Source organism: Bombina bombina, chromosome 5 (assembly GCF_027579735.1).
Source record: "Bombina bombina isolate aBomBom1 chromosome 5, aBomBom1.pri, whole genome shotgun sequence".
Lineage (NCBI taxonomy): Eukaryota > Metazoa > Chordata > Amphibia > Anura > Bombinatoridae > Bombina > Bombina bombina.
This window is the reverse complement of record NC_069503.1, coordinates 242,434,409-242,458,780: the sequence shown is the minus strand read 5'-3', so window position 1 is coordinate 242,458,780 and position 24,372 is coordinate 242,434,409. Positions and strand designations below refer to the sequence as shown.

Genomic DNA, 24,372 nt, shown 5'->3' with positions numbered 1-24,372 from the left:
GGGTTCTAAGTAGCCATTTAAACACACAATGTGGATAAGACTTCTGACTAAAATATTGACACTTTTGTGTACACTTTGTTACCAATTCCCCCTAATTTTACCATTATTACAAAGTATCGACTCCAATAATCTTATCCTAAGGGTAAATTTATGAAGCCTCAATACTAGGATTATCCAGATATTTTTGACGATCTTAACTTGGGGGATTTAAGTTATTCAATAAAGTATACACCAAGCACTCTCCCACATACATCACACAGGTTTTTTTTTTTTAACAAGTTGGATTGTAGCCTCAGAATTCAACCAGAAGTTTAAGTGTTTTTAGCATTAGTGTGTGATAGATACCTATCTGCCTACAGCTGTCTTTTTATAAGTTAATATTAAAAGTTATATTTTAATTTCAATTAGTCTTTTTCCAATACATTTTTTGTGTTCAGAGGCATATTCTTTTTTTGGCATCCCACTCTAGGGATGTTTCTTAGACATATTATACATTACATGCCTATACACAACCATTTAGGTTAGCCTAATAATAAGTAAATTTCTTCTTCTTAACCCCTTAATGACAGAGGACGTACCAGGTACGTCATGGAAAAACATTCCCTTAATGACAATTGACATACCTGGTACGTCCTCTGTTGTTAGAAGCGCTGGAAGCGATCATGATCGCTTCCAGCTGCTTACAAGGGATTGTAGTGATGCCTCAATATTGAGGCATCACTGCAATCCCTTATTTTACCCACCGATGCAGAAAGGGCCACTTTGTGGCCCTCTCTGCATCGCACTATAGCGATCTCACATTCGTTGGTGGGTGGGAGCAGCTTCTGGGAGTACCGTTAAGTATATGCTCCTGATGTGTATTATTCTTAAGCAGTTCCTGCAATATCGGCGGTTGCGGCGGGGGGGTGGGAGCGGGTGCGCGCGCGTGCCTGCGCACGCAAAATGTGACCGGAAGAAATAGAAAGAAAAAAAAATATAACCAATGCAGATGCCTGGGGATCTTCTTTGAGTAGTAAGGGATCTGGGAGGGGGAGGGATGTAGATTATTAAGGGGGGCCCAGCTACACTAAAGAAAACATATTTTTCATCTAAAAAGTAAAAAAACAACAACTATTTTTGGGGGCAAATTGGGTACTGGCAGACAGCTGCCAGTACCCAAGATGGCGGCAAATAGGTAGAGGGGGAGGGTTAGAAAGATGTATGGGGGGGGGATCAGGGAGGTTGTGGGTTAAGGGGGGATGCAGACTGCAGACAGTATGAAAAAATAAATAAAAAAAATAAAAAATGATTTTTATTTCAGTACTGGCAGACTTTCTGCCAGTACTTAAGATGGCGGTGACAATTGTGAGGTGGGGGAGGGAAGAGAGCTGTTTGAGGGAGGTCGGGGGGGGGGGGGGGATCAGGGGGTGGGATGTGTCAGGTGGGAGGCTGATCTCTACCCTAAAGCTAAAAATTAACCCTACAAGCTACCTAATTAACCCCTTAACTGCTGGGCATATTACAAGTGTGGTGCGCAGCAGCATTTAACGGCCTTATTATTACCAAAAAGCAACGCCAAAGCCATATAACTCTGCTATTTCTGAACAAAGGGGATCCCAGAGAAGCATTTACAACCATTTGTGCCATAATAGCACAAGCTGTTTGTAAATAATTTCAGTGAGAAACCTAAAATTGTGAAAAATGTAACAGTTTTTTTTTTTTATTTGATCGCATTTGGCGGTGAAATGGTGGCATAAAATATACCAAAATGGGCCTAGATCAATAATTTGGGTTGTCTATTACACTACACTAAAGCTAAAATTAAACCTAAAAGCTCCCTACAAGCTCCCTAATTAACCCCTTCACTGCTGGGCATAATACACGTGTGGTGTGCAGCGGCATTTAGGGGCCTTCTAATTACCAAAAAGCAACACCAAAGCCATATATGTCTGCTATTTCTGAACAAAGGGGATCCCAGAGAAGCATTAACAACCATTTATGCCATAATTGCACAAGATGTTTGTAAATAAATTCAGCGAGAAACTTAAAGTTTGTGAAAAAATTTGTGAAAAAGTCAACAATTTTTTTTATTTGATCACATTTGGCAGTGAAATGGTGGCATGAAATATACCAAAATGGGCCTAGATCAATACTTTGGGATGTCTTCTAAATAAAAATATATACATGTCAAGGGATATTCATGGATTCCTGACAGATATCAGTGTCCCAATGTAACTAGCGCTAATTTTAAAAAAAAGTGGTTTGGAAATAGCAAAGTGCTACTTGTATTTATGGCCCTATAACTTACAAAAAAAGCAAAGAACATGTAAACATTGGGTATTTCTAAACTCAGGACAAAATTTAGAAACTATTTAGCATGGGTGTTTTTTGGTGGTTGTAGATGTGTAACAGATTTTGGGCGTCAAAGTTAGAAAAAGTGTGTTTTTTTTCCATTTTTTCCACATATTTTGTATTTTTTTTACAGTAAATTATAAGATATGATGGAAATAATGGTATATTTAGAAAGTCCATTTAATGGCGAGAAAAACGGTATATAATATGTGTGGGTACAGTAAATGAGTAAGAGGAAAATTACAGCTAAACACAAACACTGCAGAAATTTAAAAATTGTCATTAAGGGTAAGAAAATTGAAAAATGGTCCGGTCATTAAGGGGTTAAAGGTACATGAAACCCAATTTTTTTCTCTCATGATTCAGATAGAGAATACAATTATAAACAACTTTCCAATTTACTACTATTATTTAATTTGCTGAAAGGTTTATCAAGGCAAGCTCAGCAGCAGCAGAAAACCTAGGTTCTAGCTGTTGATTGGTGGCTGAATATTTAAATTGATCGTGATTAGCTCACCCATGAGTTCAGTTAGAAACCATTAGTGCATTGCAGCTTCTTCAACCAATGATAACAAGAAAATGAAACAAATTAGATAATAGAAGTAAATTAGAAAGTGGTTTTAAATAGTTTTTTCTGTCTGAAACATTAGAGAGAAAAAAATTTGGGTTTCATATCCCTTTAACAAGGCTCCTGGGTGGAAAATTATACCTCCTAGCTATACTCTATTGTATATAAATTTATTTCAAAAATGACCTACAGAAAAAAAATTAAATAATAAAAAGAAATCTTGTTGCAGAAAGTGAAAAAAAAAAAAAAAAAACATTCTGCCTCCGGGGCATGCTCTTAATGAATTAAAGTTTAATCTGGACTCTACAGCAATTAAAGATAAAAAGCAAATAAAACGTGAAAATCTATAATGTTAAAGCAATATGATTTTTGAGTTTATTACATCATATAAACGATGATTATACTTACCAAGTATATATTGTTAGTAGACTGCAGTGAATAGTACAAATGTACAATAAAGGGGCTTTTACTCATAGCCAGAGCATCTCTCTCTGCCTGCACCTGATGAACCATGTTCTTATTTATCATGTCAGCCTTCTTTACCACCTTGAGGGGAAAAAAATATTAAATAAAACTCATCTCATACTATAAAGTGTTCCAGATAAGACCATTTAACTCAATATAACATTCTATTGTTTAATGCAGAATATTTAGGATGCAGGCAGGCAATTACTGGTCAGAAAAGAGCATCCTCTAAAGAACAAGAAGCATTTTGTTTTCGGTGATATGTAGACAGAATACATATATGCAAAGAACAAGCATACACTATGGCCAAAAGTATGTGGAGACTCCTACTAATGATTGAGTTCAGACATTTCAGCCACACCCATTGCTAACAGGTGCATAAAATCCACCACAGCTATGAAATCTACATAAACAAACATTGGTAGTACAATGGGTCGTACTGAAGAGTTCAGTGACTTATACAGCACTGTCAAAGGATGCCACAAATCCATTGGTGAAATCTCTGCCCTAATGGATCTGCCCCAGTCAACTGTGCTATTGTTTTTAAGTGGAATTGTGGAAACGGTTTGGTAAAAGCCTTTTCCAACATGACACTGCTCCTGTACACAAAGTGAGGTCCAAGAAGACATGGTTTGAAAAGTTTGGTGTGGAGAAACTCGAGTGACCTGCACAGACACCTAACCTCAACCCCGTTGAACACCTCTGGGATGAATTGGAAGGCCGATTGTAAGTCAAAACTTCTCACCCAACATCAGTGTTTGACCTCACAATTGCTCTTTTGGCAGAATGGGCACAAAGTCCCACAGACACACTCCAAACTCTTTTAGAAAGCCTTCCCAGAAAAGTAGTGGCTACAAAGAAGGGTGGATAGTTGCAACTCCATATTAATGTTTTTGGAATGGGATATCCAACAAGCTCATATATGGTCAGGTGTCCACATAATTTAGGCATTCTTTTCATAAACAAATGCCGAGTATGGCTGTGGCATTCAGCGCTGGATAAATTTGTGTTAAAGTGCAACACACATATTTGTGTGTTGCATTTTAACACTAATGTATTGGGCGCCGAAAACAGCCAAATGTTGCTGCCACCTGTGACCATATTTGGAATTTTGTATTTGAAAAGAAAAAGCTGAATTTATGCACATGCCTATCAAACACACACAATAAATGGACATTATATACTAAATAAATTCTAGACAGAATAATATAGTCACAGCAAAGATTACCCGAGAATAATACATAGATTTTTCAGTTAGATTTGTTGAAATGTTGAAAAACATAGGTGTTAATTTTTGGTGTCCATATTCCATTGGGCACCACCATTTTGTAACCTAGGTTTCCTTCTCTGCTGAGAGCAATTAGGGACAGTTAGAAATGGATACTTAGAGTGTGCAACCAATGACAGCATGGAATAAAGAATTGTTAAAAGGACATAAAAGCAACATTTTTTTCTTTCATTATTTAGAAAGAGTATGCAGCTGTAAAAACACTTTCTAATTTACTTCTATTATATAATTTACTTCATTATCTTGATATCCTTTTATGAAAAGCAAATCTAGATAGGCTCAGTAGCTGCTGATTGATGGCTGCACATAGATGCCTTGTGCGATTGGCTCACCCATGTGTATTTATATTTTTCAAGAAAGGATATATAAAGAATGAAGCAAATTAGAACTCTCTAGCCGAATTATCAAACATTTTGTGTTTAGTGTGTCTTTAAAAGAAATGGAACAAAAAAAAAAAAAAAAATAATTCATGATTCAGATAGCGTATACAATTTTAAACCACTTTCCTCTTTACGTCCATTATCAATTTTGCTTCATTCTCTTGGTATCTTTTATTGGGAGGTGCAGCAATGCACTACTGGAAGTTAGCTGAATACATCGGCAAACCAATGACAAGAGGAATATATGTGCAGCCACCAATTAGCAGCTAGCTCCCAGCTCCTGAGTCTGGAGTCTACAGTTACCAGAAATGGGAAAGCCCACAATTTTCAGACTGGAAATTACAGAAAGGGGGGGTGGGGAATAAAAGTATATTGCAGGAATTTTTTTCCTACTACATACAATAAAACATTTAATTTTACATTATCAAAGTTTTTATGTCCCATTAACAGAAGTAAGCGTAATGAGGCATTTCTATACCATAAACACTCAGTAGAAGAGACCATATACAACCCCCCCCAAAAAAACACTAACAAGTACTGTGTACAATATGGGTAAGGCAACACTGCTACAAACAATGTAGAATATTTATGTGAAATTGTTATAAAATGCACTTGCAATCTGCCTATAGGGCTCCACTGAAAGGGAAATTAATCAGGATTAATTATGTTACTGATCCTTTAAAGTCATTGCATTTGTTATATAAAACAGTATATATCAGCAATCCAATACGATTTCATATGAAAATAAGCCCTGCAGCTGTCAATCTCACCTTGACAGCGAACAACCTGCTGTTGTTTTTCCTACGGGCCAGATACACCTTCCCAAATGCGCCGCGACTGATGGGTTTAATGATGCAGAAATCCTCAATAGACGGAGGGTGCGGCACAACGAACTTCTTTTCCCCGCACACATATGAATCCCCTTTTTCCTCCGTTTCCGCAGTCATCACCCCCATCTCAGTCTCGGTTCCTTACCAAAACAACCTCCTGTCCGCGCCAGACCAGTTTAAACTATAGGACCGCCTTGCGGTTGCGTCACTGAGGTTTACCAATCGGATGATTTGATTATGGCAGTACAGCCAGTGCTAGTGCAATTGAATGATAATACGGGAGCGTAAAACTTTAGCCAATCGCGTGCTCATCTCAAGTTTGCGTCTAAAAAAGAGTGACGAAAGGATCTCTGACAACTTAACAAAGCCGCCATCTTAGCCAAGGGCAAATCAAATACGTTATAAAATTAAAATTAGAACCTTTTTTTTTTTACCACTTTAGTTTCTGATGCTTAATAAACGTACGTATTCTTAACTTATTGAAATTTTTATTCTAAGCATTAATGGTTGTCAAGTTGACATTTCAAAGCTGATGTGTTGCAACAGGCAATGCCGTTTAGATGTTTTATACATTCAGCATTCGATGTAGTATCAGGCATTACAAAAAGAGTAATGGCATGGTCTCAATACAGTGTCGGTAATAGTAATTTAGCATACATTTATATCTATATATATATATATATATATATATATATATATATATATATATATATATATATATATATATATACACACGCTCATCCCAATTATACAGGAATATTCCTTTAATTTTTGCCCAGCTATGGGAAAAAAATGTAACTTCTAAAGGAAGTGACGTGTATTGCCGGAAGTGCCGCCCGAAAGTAATCCGGGTCACCTTTGTTACGTAGTTACATCACATAGTGCCGCTGCCTTCTTGGAGCCAAAGTGTTCGGCTGGCGAGTGAGTGAGTGACCCAGGCAACGTTCCTTCCATTTCTGGGTTACGTACATCATGTTCTCACTCAGTACGGTTCAGCCGCAGGTGAGCAAGAAGAGGGCAAGGTTCAGGGGCGCTGCAGCATGGACTGACAGGCCAGTTTTAAGTGACGTCACGGCACGTTTGGTTGATGTCACTGTATTAAGGGTCTAACTCTTAGAAGTTAGTCGATAAGATTCTTTGTGAATTTATTGTTGTGTGACCAGTATAAATGAAATGTCATTCCTACAGCTGCAATGAAAGTAGGAGCCTTCAACCTTTTCATATTTGGACACACAGGGGGTTTCTTCTCCGGTTGGTGACATAAAAAAGAGATAATACTTTGGATAAAAATAATAATTGTACTAAAAAAAAGAAAAATATTAGTTTGGGTTTTACGACCAGTGTCTAAATAATTGTCATTTAAATATATAGTGCTTGAAAATGAAGACATTTACATCACAAGCTATATTTGATTTTGACACCAGCAGGAACTACATGTCCATGTACAACTGCACCCTAGTGACTTACTGTTCACTGGCTGATAAGCAGATCTGTCACTGTTGTTTTGGTGGCCAGTGACACTTTTCACAAATATATGAATACATATTCGTTTATGGTAAAATCTTAGTTTAGTGTTCTAAATTATGTTCTCAGTTATATCTCGTTATTTTCCTACAAAAATTGGCGTGGGGGTTCAGATGAGGGCTACCAACAATGCTGCAATGTTTGTGTCTCCAGGAACAAAATGGGAGCCATATTTTGGGGTATAAAGTCCCTGTTTTCCCCCTAGATTTTCCACAGCCAGCTCTGTTCACCTACATAGATACATTGTATCAAACCCTCAGCCTACAGTTTTTATACATTTGTAACTGTTTACTGTACACAGACACTAAAGCAGCCCTCTCGGTAACAACTGTACAAACTCCTGAGAAAATAATGTGCACACAGCCTTAAAGGGCAGGATAGCACCTGGTCACACCGTCTTAAAGGGACAGACAAAAACCCCACACAGCCTTGAAAGGGTCAACTAGCACCACATGCACACAGTCTTAAAGGGACAGATCGCAGTAATGTTCATGCAGCGCAACTTTAAAGGGCAGCTTGACACCTGCGCACACAGCCTTAAAGGGACAGATTATCGTAATGTGGACGCAGTGCAACTTTATAGGGCAGCTCGACACCTGTGCACACAGCCTTAAAGGGACAGATCACCGTAATGTACACGCAGCGCAACCTTAAAGGGCAGCTCGACACCTGCGCACACAGCCTTAAAGGGACAGATCACCGTAATGTGCACGCAGCGCAACCTTAAAGGGCAGCTCGACACCTGCGCACACAGCCTTAAAGAGACAGATCACCATAATGTGCATGCAGCGCAACCTTTGCCCAGGAACATTCATTAAAAAAACCCAAAACAAAATCATGTAATACTTTTTAAAATGTTCTTTTTTTAGATGCAACAAAATTACTTCAATTTCACTTAAATAGTTTTTCAGTGATTGTGAAGCATAATGCAGTGGTCATTTTTTTCTGTCTTCTCAAAATCATGTGGCATTCTTTATTAAAGGTGCAGCACAAAAGAGTAGTGGAACTGGTAAAAAAAAACCACTACAGTATTGAACTTTCCTAAAGTGTATAATTGTTCCTTTCCAGAATGACAGTCCAGTTCCAAAATACCAGGCAATTCTTTGATCAAAGGCTAAATGGGTCTTGTCAGTGGAGTTGCAGTTTTATTGCTCTATGGACTATACTCCTGGAGGGCATGGGGTCTATGTGGTCGCTCCTTTTTGTATTTGCATGATTTTGATTACCAAATAACTCATAGCAGAATAACTCTCCATTGGTAAAGTAGTATAATAGTTACCATATAAAACAATAATTTACAATAATTGTTAGTGAAAAAAAGCTCTTTTTTTTCACCTCAAATAATTATTCATAATTAATATGAAAAAAATTAAAGGGAAGGTAAAATCAAAATTAAACTTTAATGATTCAGAAAAAGCATGCAATTTATAACTTTCCAATTTTCTTCTGTCTTATTTGCTTAGGTGGTCTTATTCAATCAGTTGTTAAAATGCTAACTGGGAGCTAGCTGCTGATTGGTGGCTGCATGTATATGCCTCTTGTCATTGGCTCACCCTGATGTGTTCAGCTAATACCCAGTAATGTTTTGTTGATCCTTCAAGAAAGGATACCAAGAGAATGAAGCACATTTGATAATAGAAGTATATTGGAATGTATGCTCTATCTGAACCATGAAATAAAATAATGGATTTATTTCATATAGGTGGCGAGAGTCAATGATTTGTTACATATAGGATATACATTCCTACCAGGAGGAGGCAAAAATTTCCAAACCTCGAAGCCTATAAATACCCCACCCACCTCACTCATATCTTAGTTTAAACTTTGCCTCCTTTGGAGGTGGTTCAAAGTATGATGTGCTTAAAGGGACATTATACACTCATAAATGTCTAAAAATCTATTTATATAGCCCACAAAGTTTTTATTTTTTAAATGTATAGTTTTGCTTATTTTTAAATAACATTGCTCTGATTTTCAGACTCCTAACCAAGCCCCAAAGTTTTGAGAATACCATCAGATACCTACTCCAGCTTGTTCCTGTTTGTGTAAAGGGTCTTTTCATATGCAAAAGAAGGGGGAGGGGGAAGTGTCTTATTTCCCACTTGCAGTGAGCTTTCCAGCTACCTTTTCAACAGAGCTAAACTGAGAGCTTCTAAGTATGTTTTATACTGGATTTTTATATCAGTATCTGCATCTTATTCATTATAGTAGTTTCTATTACATGTAGTTATATGAAAATAAGTGTATACTGTCCCTTTAAGATATGTACTTTTAGTGTATATTGAAGTTGGGTTTCCCCCCCAGAGTTGCAGTGCTTGGCGAGTTCTGCCTTTAGACACCATGCTGTAAAACCTCTGGTAGTCTTTTTAAGGCCCTCTGTAAATTCGGTCGCAGTAAGTCTCTTTCTGCCTCCCTTTACAGATCTACATACTCCTATCTTCTACCTCTGCTGATTTTGTTTTATTTTTCAGTACTGTCTGCCTGTCTGCTTTATAGTGGATATATGTCTACAAAACATCAATGTATATATTTATTATTAGACACCGCTTTCTTTGGGCACTTGTTAAAAGCTTAGGCTTATTTCATATATAGGCAGCCCAGGGACAAGCATAAATATGTTTTCAACTGGAAAATGGAGCAATGGGAAATGTTAGGGCTCTGATCGTAATAGTAATCCATTTTTTACATATTAAGCGTTATGCTTAACAGAGGATACTTATGGTCTCCAGGGGAAATTTTTTTGAAAAGTCACAAGAGCGGCCGCTGCGTCGCACCCTTTTTAAATTTAAATAGCCTCCCTCCGGTATCATTCTCGCCCTAATATTTTATATTGGGGCTTCAAACGATCAGCTATAAGAAGCGCTCTATATTTAATGTTTTTAAAAGCATTTCTTTATTAAGCATTTTTTTTTTCTTTAGCTCAAACTTTTCCAAATCTCAGTTTTTTTTTGTTTTTTTTTGTTTTTTTAGCAATCTAGGATTTATTATATTTTTTCATTTTGCTTTATTACTTTGTCAGAATGGAACATCTTGCTTCTGTCCCTGAAATTACTATAGAACCTGAGTCTGGTGTACACCTTCCTACCAAAGCTCTAAGTATGTTTTTTGTTAAACTTCTGAAGTGCCATCTTCAGCAAGTTTATGTAACTCATGTATAGTATTTTTATCACGTTCTAATGATGTATCTATGGTTTCAAATGCTCCTGTTTCAAATGCACAGATGGATACAGATGGCGTAACCCCAGCAATGAAGACTTTTATTGTTGCTTCAATTCAGAGATCAGCCCATTTTTTACCATTATCTAGTAAAGTATGTAATGATCAGACTAATACTGATGTATCTTCTCATGATAGTTCCTCTGATTCTGAGGCTCCCCCATCTGATACAGAACCAGATCAATCTTCTTTTTTATTTAAGATTGAGCATATTTGCACTCTTTTTAAAAGAAGTTTTAGTCACCTTAGGAATTGAAGAAGCTAAACCTTCTGAGGATATTCTTTTGTAACAGGTTAAATTCTTTTTTTAAATCTACTATTGATCTTCCAGAAATATTTCCTGTGCCTAATGCAGTTTCCAATATTATTTCTAAAGAATGGTCTAAATCTGGTACTTCTTTTAACCCTACTTCTAGATTTAAAAAAATGTACCCTTTACCTACTGCTAATCTGGAGTTATGGGAAACTATCCCTAAAGTAGATGGGGCTATTTCTTCTCTGGCTAAGCATACTCCATTTCCCTTAGAGGATAGTACCTCTTTCAAAGATCCTTTAGATAGGAAACTTGAATCTTTTTTTGAGAAGGACTTATTTACATACTGGTTATGTCCTTAGGCCAGCTATATCTATTGCTGACGTAGCTGATGCCTCTACTTTCTGACTTTCTACTCTTGCTCAACAATTTTCTTCACACCCTGAGTGTTGTAATTTTCTTAATTTACTACAGGAAGCAAATCTTATTTGTGATGCAGTATTTGATATTATTAAAATGAATACTAAAATAAAGACTATTTCTTTAGCTGTTCTTTCCAGAAGAGCTTTATAGCTTAAATCTTGGAATGCTGACATGGTTTCTAAAAATAGATTATCTTTCTTTTCAGGGTTAGAATCTTTTTGGTTCACAATTTGGTTTTATTATTCTATTTCTAGAGGTAAGTCAATTTTTCTGCCTCAAGATTATAGATCTAAAGGCAATTTCAAGGCTCCTAATCGTTTTCATACTTTTCAAAACAAAGATCAAAGCCTTCCCCCTCTCCAAAAGCCCCTGGCTCTACTTGGATACCTTTTATCCAATTGGAACAAATCTAAACAATTCAAGAAACCTAATCTTGTCCAGAAAACAGCATGAAGGTGCGGCCCCCAAACCAGTTCTTCTGGTAGGGGGCAGATTAAAACTTATTCAAACGATTTGGTTAGAATCTGTCCAAAATCACTGGATTCAGAGTATTATCTCTCAGGGATATCGAATTAGTTTAAAAGTTAGACTCCCAAGGAGACGGTTTTATCCAACTCATGTTCCAAAACATCAGTTAAACGATCAAAGTTTCCTAACGTGTTTCACATCTAGAGCTTATGGGAGTAATTGTTCCAGTACCTCTTCAGGGAAAGGGTTTCTACTCAAATCTATTCATTGTACCAAAGAAGGAGAATTCCTTCAGTCCAATATTGTATGGAAACTATAAGGACTATTCGGCTTTTTGTTCAGCAAGTCTATTCACCTAGATCATTTTCAATTTCAAAGATTCTTTTTTCTAGAAAATCATTTTCAGTTTGTTGCTCTTCCGTTTTGGCCTAGCAACAGCACCACAATCCGTAATCAGAGAGCAGGGTATTGTGGTGTTTCCTTATTTGGATGATGTCTTGGTTCTAGCTGAATCTCATACGACTCAACTATTGTTTCTTCAAAATCATGGCGGAGGATCAATTTTCAAAAGAGTTTTTTGATTCCTCAGACAAGTCACTTATTTGGGATTCCAAATAGACTGTGTCCATGACCCTTTCTCTGACAGAAAAGAGACGAATAAAGTTACTTTCAGCCTGTCTGAACCTTCAGTCTCTATCATACACTTCAGTGGCTATGTGCATGGAAGTATTAGGCCTAATGATTGCAGCACTTGGACGCAATCCCCTTTACTCGTTTTCATATAAGGCAGTGTTTCCCAACCGCGGTCCTCAAGTACCCCCAACAGTCCTGGTTTTCATTATAGCTGAACTAGAGCACAGGTGAAATAATCATCTGATGGATGAAAGCAAGTTGGTTACTGATCAGCTGATTACTTCACCTGTGCACTGGTTCAGCTATAATGAAAACCAGGCCTTTTGGGGGTACTTGAGGACAGCTGTTGGGAAACACTGATATAAGGCCTCTTTAACTTTGCATGTTGCGCCAATGGTGCAAGGACTATACACGAATATCACAACTAATATTCTTAGATCCCAACGCTCGTTTTTCTCTGACGTGGTAGTTAAGCCACCAATTTCTTCAAGGGGCTTCCTTTGTTCGCCCTACCTGGTCTGTGATCACAACAGATGCAAGTCTTACTGGTTGGGGAGCAGTATGGGGGTACCTAACTTCACAGGGAGTTTGGAATATTCAGGAAACAAAGATTCCGATCAATATCTTAAAACTCTGTGCTCTTTTCAAAGCTCTTCAAGCTTGGCCTCTTTGGAAGAACGGACCTTACCTTCGTTTTCAAATGGACAATATCACTACCGTGGCTTATGCCAATCACCAGGGGGGGAACTCAAAGTTACCTAGCCATGAAAGAAGTATCTTGGATACTTTCTTGGGCAGAAACCAATTCCTGTCTAATCACTGCGATTCACATCCCATGTGGACAACTGGGAGGCAGATTATCTCAGCCATCAGTCACTTCACCCGGGGGAATGGTCTCTCCATCAGGATGTATTCTTACATATTGTTCAGATCTCATGGCCTCTCGTCTAAACAAGAAACTTCCCAGATACCTTGCAAGGTCAAGGGATCCTCAGGCAGTAAAGATGGATGCGCTAGCAGTCCCTTGGCCATTCCAATATGCTTATATATTTCCTCCACTAGTTCTACTACCCAGAGATGATTTAAAAAATTAAGATGGAACAATCATCAGTACTTCTGATAGCTCCTGCGTGGCCTCTCAGGATCTGGTATGCAGATCTAGTTCGGATGTCCAGCTACTCGCCATGGCATCTTCCTCTAAGACCAGACCTTCTGTCTCAAGGTCCCTTGTTTCATCTAGACATAAAATCTCTGAACTCAATGGCGTGGAGATTGAACGCTTAGTTCTCAGTCACAGAGGTTTTTCAGACTCTGTAATTAATACTATGATTCAAGCAAGAAAACCTGTTTCCAGGAAGATTTCTTATAAGGTTTGGAAAACTTATATTTCCTGGTGTTATTGGCATACATTTAGAATTCCTAGAATTCTTCAATTTCTTCAAGATGGTTTAGATAAGAACCTATCTTCCAGTACTTTGAAATGACAGATTTCTGCCTTTCTGTAATGTTTTGCTGAAAGATTGCCCATCTTCCGGACATTCATTATTTTGTTCAGGCTTTGTCTAGAATAAAACCTGTCATTAAATTATTTCTCCTCCATGGAGTCTCAATCTAGTGTTAGTCTTTACAGGCTCCCTATTTTAACCTATGTATTCTTTAGATATTAAACTACTTTCTTGGGAGGGGGGCGGAGCCAGCCATTCACCTGAGCAGACGTTTACCATCACAGCTCCGGTTTTAAGTCGACAAATTTAGTATTTTTTAACTACTCAGGGCTGCTTAATTACGTTCGGAGGCTCTTAATGTGGGTAGACAAACTAGATCACCCCGATCCTTGAGAAACAGCCTAAGTGGAACAGATTGTCACCCGCTGTTACAATGAAGGCAGCTGCGAGGAGCATTGAGGAGCGGCCATATTAATATCCCTGTAACTCTGAGTATTGTTAAGTGACTGTTTGTACTTAACGGAAAGCCAACCCAGGCGAACGGCTTTGGCACGCATGGAAGCAATAGGGGTGGATATCCTTAGAGCTATTGAGCTTGTGGGCGATCATTTTCGCAAGCTGCAGAGGCACATGGCGGCGGCGGCATTCATCTCAAGTCCGGAACCAAATCTGAAGGCCCTCTTGGAGCCTGAAGCTGATGATGGTGTCCTCTACGAATCCTATGTATCCCACCTACCTAAGGGAATCAGTGGCCATACAGGGCACAACAGAAGGAGAGTATTGGATGCACACTCTGGTAATACAAAATACTAATTTTATGGGAGAAAGTAAAGTGTCACACCTTACTGAACAAGGGGCCAAGACAGCTGTTAGAGGGTCGAAAAAGAGGAAAAATACAAAAGCAGCTAAGGAACAATCAGGGAAAATGACGCATATGGATTCCCACAATACTTTAGTTACCTGATGCCATGGTCATAGTTGCTTTCAATCTATACAGCATTATCTACTTGCCGTGCATTTGGGCAACTTTTTTATTACTAGACCCACATTCAAAAATAAGAACTTGCACTATCCAGCTTCCCTGTTTGAGAGAACAGGTATGGGATAAACATTGTGACTTTTGCTGCGGCGGCCAGCTGGCTGGCCAGTCACCGGTACAGTCCATCGTTATTCAGAAGCCTTTATTTAGCCTTGGACTCAAAAGCCGTACAGTTCAAACCATGCTTGATTGTACTTGTGTTTGCTAGCAAAGTCCTCCTGCATTACTGTTAAGGAAGTGGGGGTCTGCACCTGATCTAGAAGTGGATAACTACCGCCTAGATCTTTAAACTATAAATCTCCTATCCTGTTTAAATAGGAAGGTTTCAAATCCTCTCCCAATACTCTCTTTGTTATATATATATATATATATATCACCCACAATTAGGACAGCCTTTGTTTATATCCTGTTTAACGGTGTCTTATAGACAAAAACTATTTAATCAGTGTTCCACAGTATTGTTTCATACACATGTTGTCTATAGCCTAGCCTAAGTGCAAGTCTTGAAGGGTGGCTACTTATTTTTCATATGTTTTGAAGATACCTACCTTCATATATTTCTCTCCTGGCATAGGATTTTGCAATTTGTTATTTTTGACTTATTTTTTAGCAATCGTCTGCTTTGTTCCTTTTCACATATTGAAGTTGACCCATCATTAACATATCGCCCATACAGATTGTATCTTCATTAGGTACTAAGTGCAACACTGATGATGCTTGGTTAAATGTTTTTGAGCCACTACCCCCCCCCCCCCCCATACACATTAAACATTGTGCTGTGTATTTTTTGTTAGTATACGCTACCTGCCACATTTGAATAACCACCTCCACCCCCCCTCACCACATAATGGGCCTCCTAGAATAGGAGGACTGCTTACGCGGTTTATCTCACCTATACCGCAACCCTTGCTACTCTTATAGCAGTAACTCTTCTTACCATAGTGCTGACCTTACTTTCCTCACCTACCTCAGCAAGGCTGGTCAGCATCATTTACAAGTTGCGTTTAAAAGTAACTATAATAAATAGAAGTTTGCTTGTGGAGAAACAAATGCGATTTTTTTACAACTGTACACATACCTTCCCTATTTCGATCGTTACCTTTAAGCTCTAAATTAGATCCATCTTTGGATATACACCCTATCTAGAAAATTGAAAACTTCATTGGTGTACTGAGCAACTTTAATATTCTTCACTTTATGTCATGTTGATATATTTTGCATGTTTTATGGTTTATACCTTGATATCTCATGACTGTAAGCTGCTTGCGAATATGTAATATTACTGTCTAATGACATATACTACTTGTATACTGTACTCTGTGGAACTTCAATAAAAATTATAATAACCCCCCCCCCCCAAAAAAAAAAAAAATCCCTACTTTCTTGGAAAGTTCTGTTTCTTTTAGCTATCTTTTCTGCTAGAAGAGTTTCAGAATTATCTGCCCTTTCTTGTGAAACACCTTACTTGATTTTTCATCAAGACAAAGCAGTTTTACGGACTACTTTATAATGTTTGCCAAAGGTTGTTAATTATAACATTAACAGAGAAATTGTTGTTCCCTCTTTGGGTCCTAATCCTAAAAATTATGCAGAAAGATCTTAACATTCTATGGATGGTGTCAGATCTTTGAAATATTAAGTTGCTGCCACTAAATATTTCAGAAAGACTTCTAGTTTGTCATTTTTACTGGTTCACGGAAGGGTCAGAAAGCTTCTATTTCTTTAGCCTCTTGGTTAAAACTTCTGATTCACAAAGCTTATTTGGAAGCGGGACAGTCTCAGAGAATTACTGCTCATTTTACAAGATCAGGTGACACATCTTGGGCTTTCAAGAATGAGGCTTCAGTTGATCAAATCTGCAAAGCAGCCACTTGGTTTTCTTTGCATGCTATTATCAAATTTTACAATTTTGATGTTTTTGCCTCTTCAGTAGCAGCTTTTGGTAGAAAGGTTCTTCAGGTAGTGGTCACTCGTTGATTCTGTTCCCTATAAAAATTTCTTCAGGTTTTTTAGTTAAGACTTTCATTTGGATAGTATTTTCAGCGAAAAAAAAAGCTTTTTATATTTTATCCCTCTCCCTTTTTTTTTTTTTTTTTGGTTATTCGTGGACTTCCATATCTTGGGTATTATATCCCATATGTATCAAATAGTGGACTATCGCCACCTATATGAAAGAAAACATAATTTATGTAAGAACTTACCTGATAAATTAATTTCTTTCATGGTGGCGAGAGTCCACGAGGTCCTCTCCCTATTTATGGGGTGTTTTTAACAGAGCACATCTTTTTTTCCTGTTCCTTTTTTATGCCTTTTTCTTACTCCTTCTTTTTTTTTTTTTTTACTACTTTTTTTTTTTTTTTTTTTTTAACACCTCACTTCTTGGCTATACGTTAAACTGAGATATGAGTGAGGTGGGTGGGGTATTTATAGGCGTTGAGGTTTGGGAAACTTTGCCTTCTCCTGTTAGGAATGTATATCCCATATGTAACAAATTGTGGATTCTCGCCACCATGAAATAAATAAATTTATCAGATACGTTCTTACATAAATTATGTTTTAATGTCCCTTTAAAGGGATACTAAACCCAATTTATTTTATTTAATTATTCAGATAGAGTATGCGATTTAAAGCAACTTTCTAATTTTACTCCTATTATTTTTTCTTTGTTCTCTTGATATCTTTATTTAAAAAGGCAGGAATGTAAAGCTTAGGAGCTGGCCCATTTTAGGTTCAGCAACCTGGATAGCATACTTTATTGGTGGAGATACAGTGTGTGTGTATGTATGTATGTGTGTGTGTATATGTATATATATATATATATATATATATATATATATATATATATATATATATATATATATATATATATATATATATATATATATATATATATATATATATATATATATATATATATATATATATATATATATATATATATATATATATATATATATATATATATATATATATTTTTTTTTTTTTTTTTTTTTTTTTTTAAATTTGTTGAGCCGTGTTTGTATTATCATTTTATATAAATATAAGAACCCATTGAGTGTTTTTTTCTTTTAGCATTCTCCTTATAAACATTTTTTTTATTTTTAAGTAGTGTCAACATTGACGAGACAGATTAAAAGGCAAGCAAATTATTATTTTTTTTTTAATTTACAGTAATCACACCTTTTGTATAAATAATATTTCAGTTCTCACATTAACCTGTTTAAGCTGCATCACAATACATTGTTGACCTTCATATTAAATGGGTATCGCAAAAATATTTAGTTCTTTCTCAACCTTTGCCCAGATTTTACATCTCTACATCTTTAAAAGCAGTGGGTGGTATAACAAATGTCTGGTCTTTATTGGCTGTACTATTCAGGGATAATTGAACCTTGTCATTTAAAGGGATAGGAAATTCAAAATTAAACTTACATGATTCCGACAGAGCATGTAATTTTAAGACACCTTTAAATTCACTTCTATTTTCACATGTGCTTTGTTCTTTTGGTATCCCTTGATGAAATATAATACGCACATATCCTACACTAGTGGGAGCTGCTGCTGATTGGTGCCTACACACATTTGTCTTTTGTGATTGGCTCACTAGATGTATTTATCTTGCTGCCAGTAGTGCAACGCTGTTTCTTCAGCAAAGGATAACAAGAGAGCAAATTTGATAATGGAAGTAAATAGGAAACTTGTATAAAATTGTATGTTCTATCCAAATCATATAAGAAAATTTGATTCCTGTCCGTTTAAATACTTGTTTGCATGTGTGTGTGTATATATTTTTAATGTCTATACTATAGTCATTCTTTTAAAAAAAAAAGTTATTGTATTAATTTTGGGCTAATTTTACATACTTTTTTTTTTTTATTTTTACTTTTTTATGATAAAAACTATTAAGGATTCTTAAATAATTTGTGATTGCTATAGGTTAGAATTGGTAAACAAGGCGATTATGTTCTTGATTTTGAACTGACATTTAGAAATTGTTAATGCATTTTTTAAACCATGCATAACTACATAAGTGGTTGATTTATCATTGATCGGAAAGACAGGCAAGGTTAGAATGTAGTGAATCTGTCTGCCCAAGATTGCAAATTGTGGGGTGCACCCCCCCCATCCTTAGCACTCATGCAATAATACCCCCTATTATCGTGCAACCAATTGCGCGTTGGCAGTGCTTGTCAATCACCATGGTCAAACCAGTCAAGGGTATTTATCATCCATTAAATCCAGTAGAATTGCGTATTTAACAAGTGCATAATTAATAGACAATACAATAGCACTTTATTTTAAACGAGCAGTACATTTTTTTCAGACAAATTAAACAACAACCCTGCTTTTAAATAAAATATAGGTATGTTATCTTGAAGAATTTAGAAAGTTGATTAAAATTGCATTCTTTGTTTGAATCCTGAAAGAAAAATGTAGGCTTCACGTCCCTTTTTAAAGGTCATGCTCTGTGTAAACCTGATTCTATAAAGCTCTCTGTGCTGGTGAGATTTTATAAAAATGTTAGTCAGTCTTTCTATTTCCATGGTGGAATTATCTAAAGCCACTTTTTACCCTACTGCATTTTCATATGGGAAGGAGATGCATACATTATAAAAGTGCACAATGAAAATTGCAATTTCAAAATCTTACAAAATGAATAATTGAACTATTCACACACAAATACTCAAAAATATATATATATTGTTAAGGTGCATCAAAAATTGTTCACCAAAAATCTTATTTTATCAAAAACGTTTATGTTAAAGGACCAGTTCACTCAATCTAAATAGTGTTATTTAGCATGATTATCGCAGTATGATTAAAAGGAAAGGAGAACACTTTTTTTTTTTTATTTAGTTCAATATGCTATATTTTTAATTTTTTTAATTTGCTTCTTAGCCTTTCTGCTCGGCAACCCCGGAACACCCTGATAAAAGGGTTGTGCTTCCAAAATGTGTAACCTTGGCCTATCAAATAGCTTTATTCAATTGCATGCTAAATAGCAGACAAGCACAATCTCTACATCAAGGGAGCGAGCACACGTGACGGGGGCGCACTTCAAAGGAATTCAAGTGCATTTCCAACTGTCAGCAGTGCGGGTACAATTGTATATTAGGAATTACAGGTAGAAGTCTACTGTCAATTGCAGCTAAAAATATATGGTACATTACGGGGACAAGTGTTCATTGGTTTGTACTGTCAATTGCGGCTAAAAATGTATAGTACATTACAGGGACAAGTGTTCATTGGTTTCTACTGTCAGTTGCGGCTAAAAATATATGCTACATTACGGGGACAAGTGTTCATTGGTTTGTACTGTCAATTGCGGCTAAAAATGTATAGTACATTACAGGGACAAGTGTTCATTGGTTTCTACTGTCAGTTGCGGCTAAAAATATATGCTACATTACGGGGACAAGTGATCATTGGTTTGTACTGTCAATTGCGGCTAAAAATGTATAGTACATTACAGGGACAAGGGATCATTGGTTTGTACTGTCAATTGCGGCTAAAAATATATAGTACATTACGGGAATTATGGTCATCAGTGCATTTTGAAATTCATAAACAGCTTGCAGGTCATCTCCCATAGCCCTCACATAACGCTACTTGACAGTACAAACCAATGATCACTTGTCCCCGTAATGTATCATATATTTTGAGGTGCTCTGACAAAATGCAGATGAACATTTGGCAGGCAGCATTCTGTCAGACGGACATTTGGCCGACGGACAGAATGCCGAAGCATGTTCCTATTGCAGAGGGCAGATACGCTCCAGAGTGCTCTGTTCTAATCAGAGTCTTGGGAGCCGCAACTGCCTCTGGGAACCTTACCATGGGTCACAGCCTGCACGTCTTGTAATTCTCTGTCTGGGAAATTTATCTATCTATTGAATCTATCTATTTATCAATACAACTATGAAATCTATCTATCTCATCTATTTATCTATTTCGTGGCCGGATTGTTATCTGATGGCCAAATGTCCGTCGGCCAAAAGTCCGGCCACAATATTTTGAGCTGCAGATGACGGTAGACTTCTACCCGTAATTCCTAATATACAATTGTACCTGCACTGCTGACCGTTTCAATCCACGGTGCTAACAGGGATCATATAAGGATCTTCTTACCTTCAGTATAAAGATGATACTGAGTGCTGCCTTCTAAGACTGCTCAACAATTCCGGGCACTAGCAAAATAAATATGCAATGAAGAACACGGACGCGCTTTTATGCAATGCTCGTCTGTGCTCACACTTCTGGGTGACATCATATTGAGGGCGGGTCACAACAGCGATGCAATTTTGGGCTAAACGTACGTATTAATATGGCAAGCAAGGATATTGACAAGCCTGTTGAAATTCATCATAGTAAGTTTTTTTTTTTTTTGTTTTTTTTTTTTTGAAGGTTAACATTTGTATTTATTGTTTGTCTGTCATATGCTAATAATCAAGTACTTTCAATTAAAAATAAAACATTATTTGGGTGAACTGTCCCTTTAATTACACAGAAATAAATTGTATTCACATTGTAAATTGTAATTTAAGTACACTAAATGTGCAAAAAAGACAATACGAAGCATAATTGTTTTTTCCCAAAATGGCCTGAACATGGGCGTTCCATGAGCATGTATGAAATTTCCTCTCAAAACCCTGCATAATTCTGGGAACATTTTCACCCTACGGACCTTTTTGTTGTGTGTTTTTTTCTTTTCTTGCAATTTAAAAGGTGGATTTTTTTTTTTATCAATATATTCAAAAGACAAATGACTCTGAAAGGAAAACCTATTCATACGAAAAAAACGGTAAATTTTAAGGTGCAGTCCCTGCAGTGCACTGAAAACAGCATAAATTGATTTGTATTAGGCGTAATATTAAAGTTTAATATACACTGGGGTCTCCCTCTGTACTTCGTCCTCCATTATGTCTGTGGGAGACTCTCATAACTCACAGGGACAGGCCCCCTTTTTATTATAGAATTCCTTAAATGGGCAGTTTACTTAAATGTTCTCCCCTGTAATTTGTTCCCAATGAGCCACTTTACCTTCTGGAGTGTATTAAATTGTTTACAAGTATTTCCATTACCCATATATTGGCATTTGAAATAGTTGATTTAGCCTGTGGTATCCCTACCTCTCCTGGAAGTTTTTGGCCTTAAGGTCAAGCTGTTTAGAAGAAATTACACTCCAAGTTGGGTATAGAAGAGATAAGGTAATCAAATAGTTAATTTTCCATTGTTATCTTCAAGTATTGGTGATTGGTTTAAAGACAGATATAAGATAAAGAAGCAGGTATGTGTACACAGTGTGATAAAGTAATGAGATATGATTATACCTACAAGCTCAGCCCATTTTATTAGGTTGTGGCTTCAAAACACAAAATCAGCTAATTCATATACAGAAATAAACCTTAAAAAGCAAATCATTTTATACTCTGCCGCTGGTAAAAAAGTAATTGGAAACACATTAAGGGAAAAACTATTTTTTAGTATACTGTCCCTTTAAGGCTACCCTTGTGAGTATCGGTGTGGAAAACCATGTCTAGAGTACATCATCTTTGTGACCCATGCTTCCATTATAAGTTTTTAATATTTTTCTTTAACGGTTTCATTATACACACTACATCATGGCAGTAGAGTGGTGTCATAATTCAGTAATTTACCTGCAAACATGACATGTCAGCTATTTGACAATTATGCAACAGAACTAATCTGGTGTGTGCTCAAAGCTAGAGTCACATGCTTGGGTTTAATTCAGCAGAGATTTGGTTTCTGCAATCATGTTATAAGATAAGCCTGCTTTTTCTTTTTCATGGGAAAGCTTTGTAGACTTCTGAATAAAACATTCTTGACCACCATATAACAATGAGCAACATCAGTGACTAAGATCCAAATCTAGCTATCATTAAAGCTTTTCTTGCAATGGTTATATATACATTTTATTATAGTTTTCAAACCGTTTTTCTGTAGTGATATTTGTTGTATTTTTTTTCCTCTCACAAATTTGAAAGGCCAAGATGAAAAATCTATTCCAGAATCCTCCACAATGGTCAGTGGGAATTTGTTGATTAACTCCTTAAAGGGACACAACGCAAATTTTTTATTTTGTGATTCAGAGCATGAAATTTTAAGCAACTCTTGGTATCTTTATTTGAAATGTAAGTTTAAATGCCGGCCCATTTTTGGTGAACAACCTGGGTTGTCCTTGCTGATTGGTGAATAAATTCATCCACCAATAAAAAAAAACTGCTGTCCAGAGCATGAACCAAAAGCTTAGATGCCTTCTTTTTCAAATAAAGATAGCAAGAGAACGAAGAAAAATTAATAGGGGTAAATTAGAAAGTTGCTTAAAATTGCATACTCTATCTGAATCATGAAAGAACAAATTTGGGTTCAGTGTCCTTTTAAGGACCGTTGCTGGTCCTTCTATGGGTTTTGCACTATTAATAGTGTGGTCTAGTCGCCATTGGTGAGACTGCGCTATGTCTGGTGAGGAGGGAGGGTATAATAGCGCAGTCCTGCTGCTTGCGGTGGGACCCACGCTATTGTAAACCACAAGAAAAGCCTTAAAGACCAGCAACGTTGATGCTATGTCGTAGTCATTAAGGGGTTCATTGTATATGAGACACAAACTTGAAGAGAATCTCCCCCTTACACACATTTAGCCATACTTGGCCACAACCAAAGGATAAATGATAAACATACTCGCCAATATTTTCAAGTAGTTTATTACCAATTATCACTTTTCTGGCACAAATGTGCAGCCTTGTGCAAGCATCAGAAAGTTTTTATATGATTTCGTTTTATATACACCGTCTTTTGCAATTCAGTGTTCAATTGGTGTTTTAAACTCTGCATATATAGGCATTACTTTAGAGGGATAGGAAAGTCAAAACTAAACTTGCAGGATTCATATAGATTTTAGATTGACTTTATTAAGAATTCTCCTTGACTAATAATCAAATAGAATCACAAAAAAGATTCCTCCAACACGAGTATATATGTGGCTTTGCTGTTGAAATTATTATAAATTGATAAATAAATAAGCTTATATCAGGCGTAAGGTAGATTTATATCTTCAGACCAGTTCAAATATATAGATAAATAAACTGACACTTGCGGTACTGCAAGTCCTTGCAGACCAATTATACCTGTTGCATATCCATGTCCATACTGCGGCCAGGTGTGGAAGAGCGACTCAGGTCAGCATAAGAGCCCTGCAGGAAAAACCCTTGGTCTGGTAAAGTAACAAAAGAAGAATCCTGGACCGGCTCGATCAAAATGCAAAAGTGTTTTATTCCAATGAAATTAGAAAGCCTTACAGTGTCACTCAGCAGCGTGTAAAATTCAGATAAAATACAACAGCATCTAACGGTCAATTTTACACGACGCTGCGTGACACTGTAAGGCTTTCTAATTTCATTGGAATAAAACACTTTTGCATTTTGATCGATCAGACCCAGGATTTTTCTTTTGTTACTTTAATCATCAAATAGTACATGTCATTTTAAGAC

At 36.7% G+C, this 24,372-nt stretch overlaps 2 protein-coding genes across 4 annotated transcripts in view; one reads left to right on the top strand and one right to left on the bottom strand.

Moving 5' to 3' along the window:
• MASTL (microtubule associated serine/threonine kinase like) overlaps positions 1-6,844 on the bottom strand; it is an 84,305-nt gene extending 77,461 nt beyond the window's left edge. For 2 of the 3 annotated variants that reach the window (XM_053713903.1, XM_053713904.1), the window contains exons 1-2: positions 5,803-6,052; positions 3,308-3,445 (exon numbers count right to left, since the gene is read on the bottom strand). In XM_053713903.1, coding sequence (XP_053569878.1) covers positions 3,308-3,445; positions 5,803-5,988 — 324 coding nt within the window. In that variant the 5' untranslated portion in view covers positions 5,989-6,052. Of the gene's footprint in view, positions 1-3,307; positions 3,446-5,802; positions 6,053-6,718 lie in introns of those variants that run through there. The other variant, XM_053713905.1, reaches the window with a different exon arrangement.
• YME1L1 (YME1 like 1 ATPase) overlaps positions 6,697-24,372 on the top strand; it is a 151,173-nt gene continuing 133,497 nt past the window's right edge. The window contains exon 1 of the mRNA XM_053715694.1: positions 6,697-6,864. Coding sequence (XP_053571669.1) covers positions 6,835-6,864 — 30 coding nt within the window. The 5' untranslated portion in view covers positions 6,697-6,834. The remainder of the gene's footprint in view (positions 6,865-24,372) is intronic.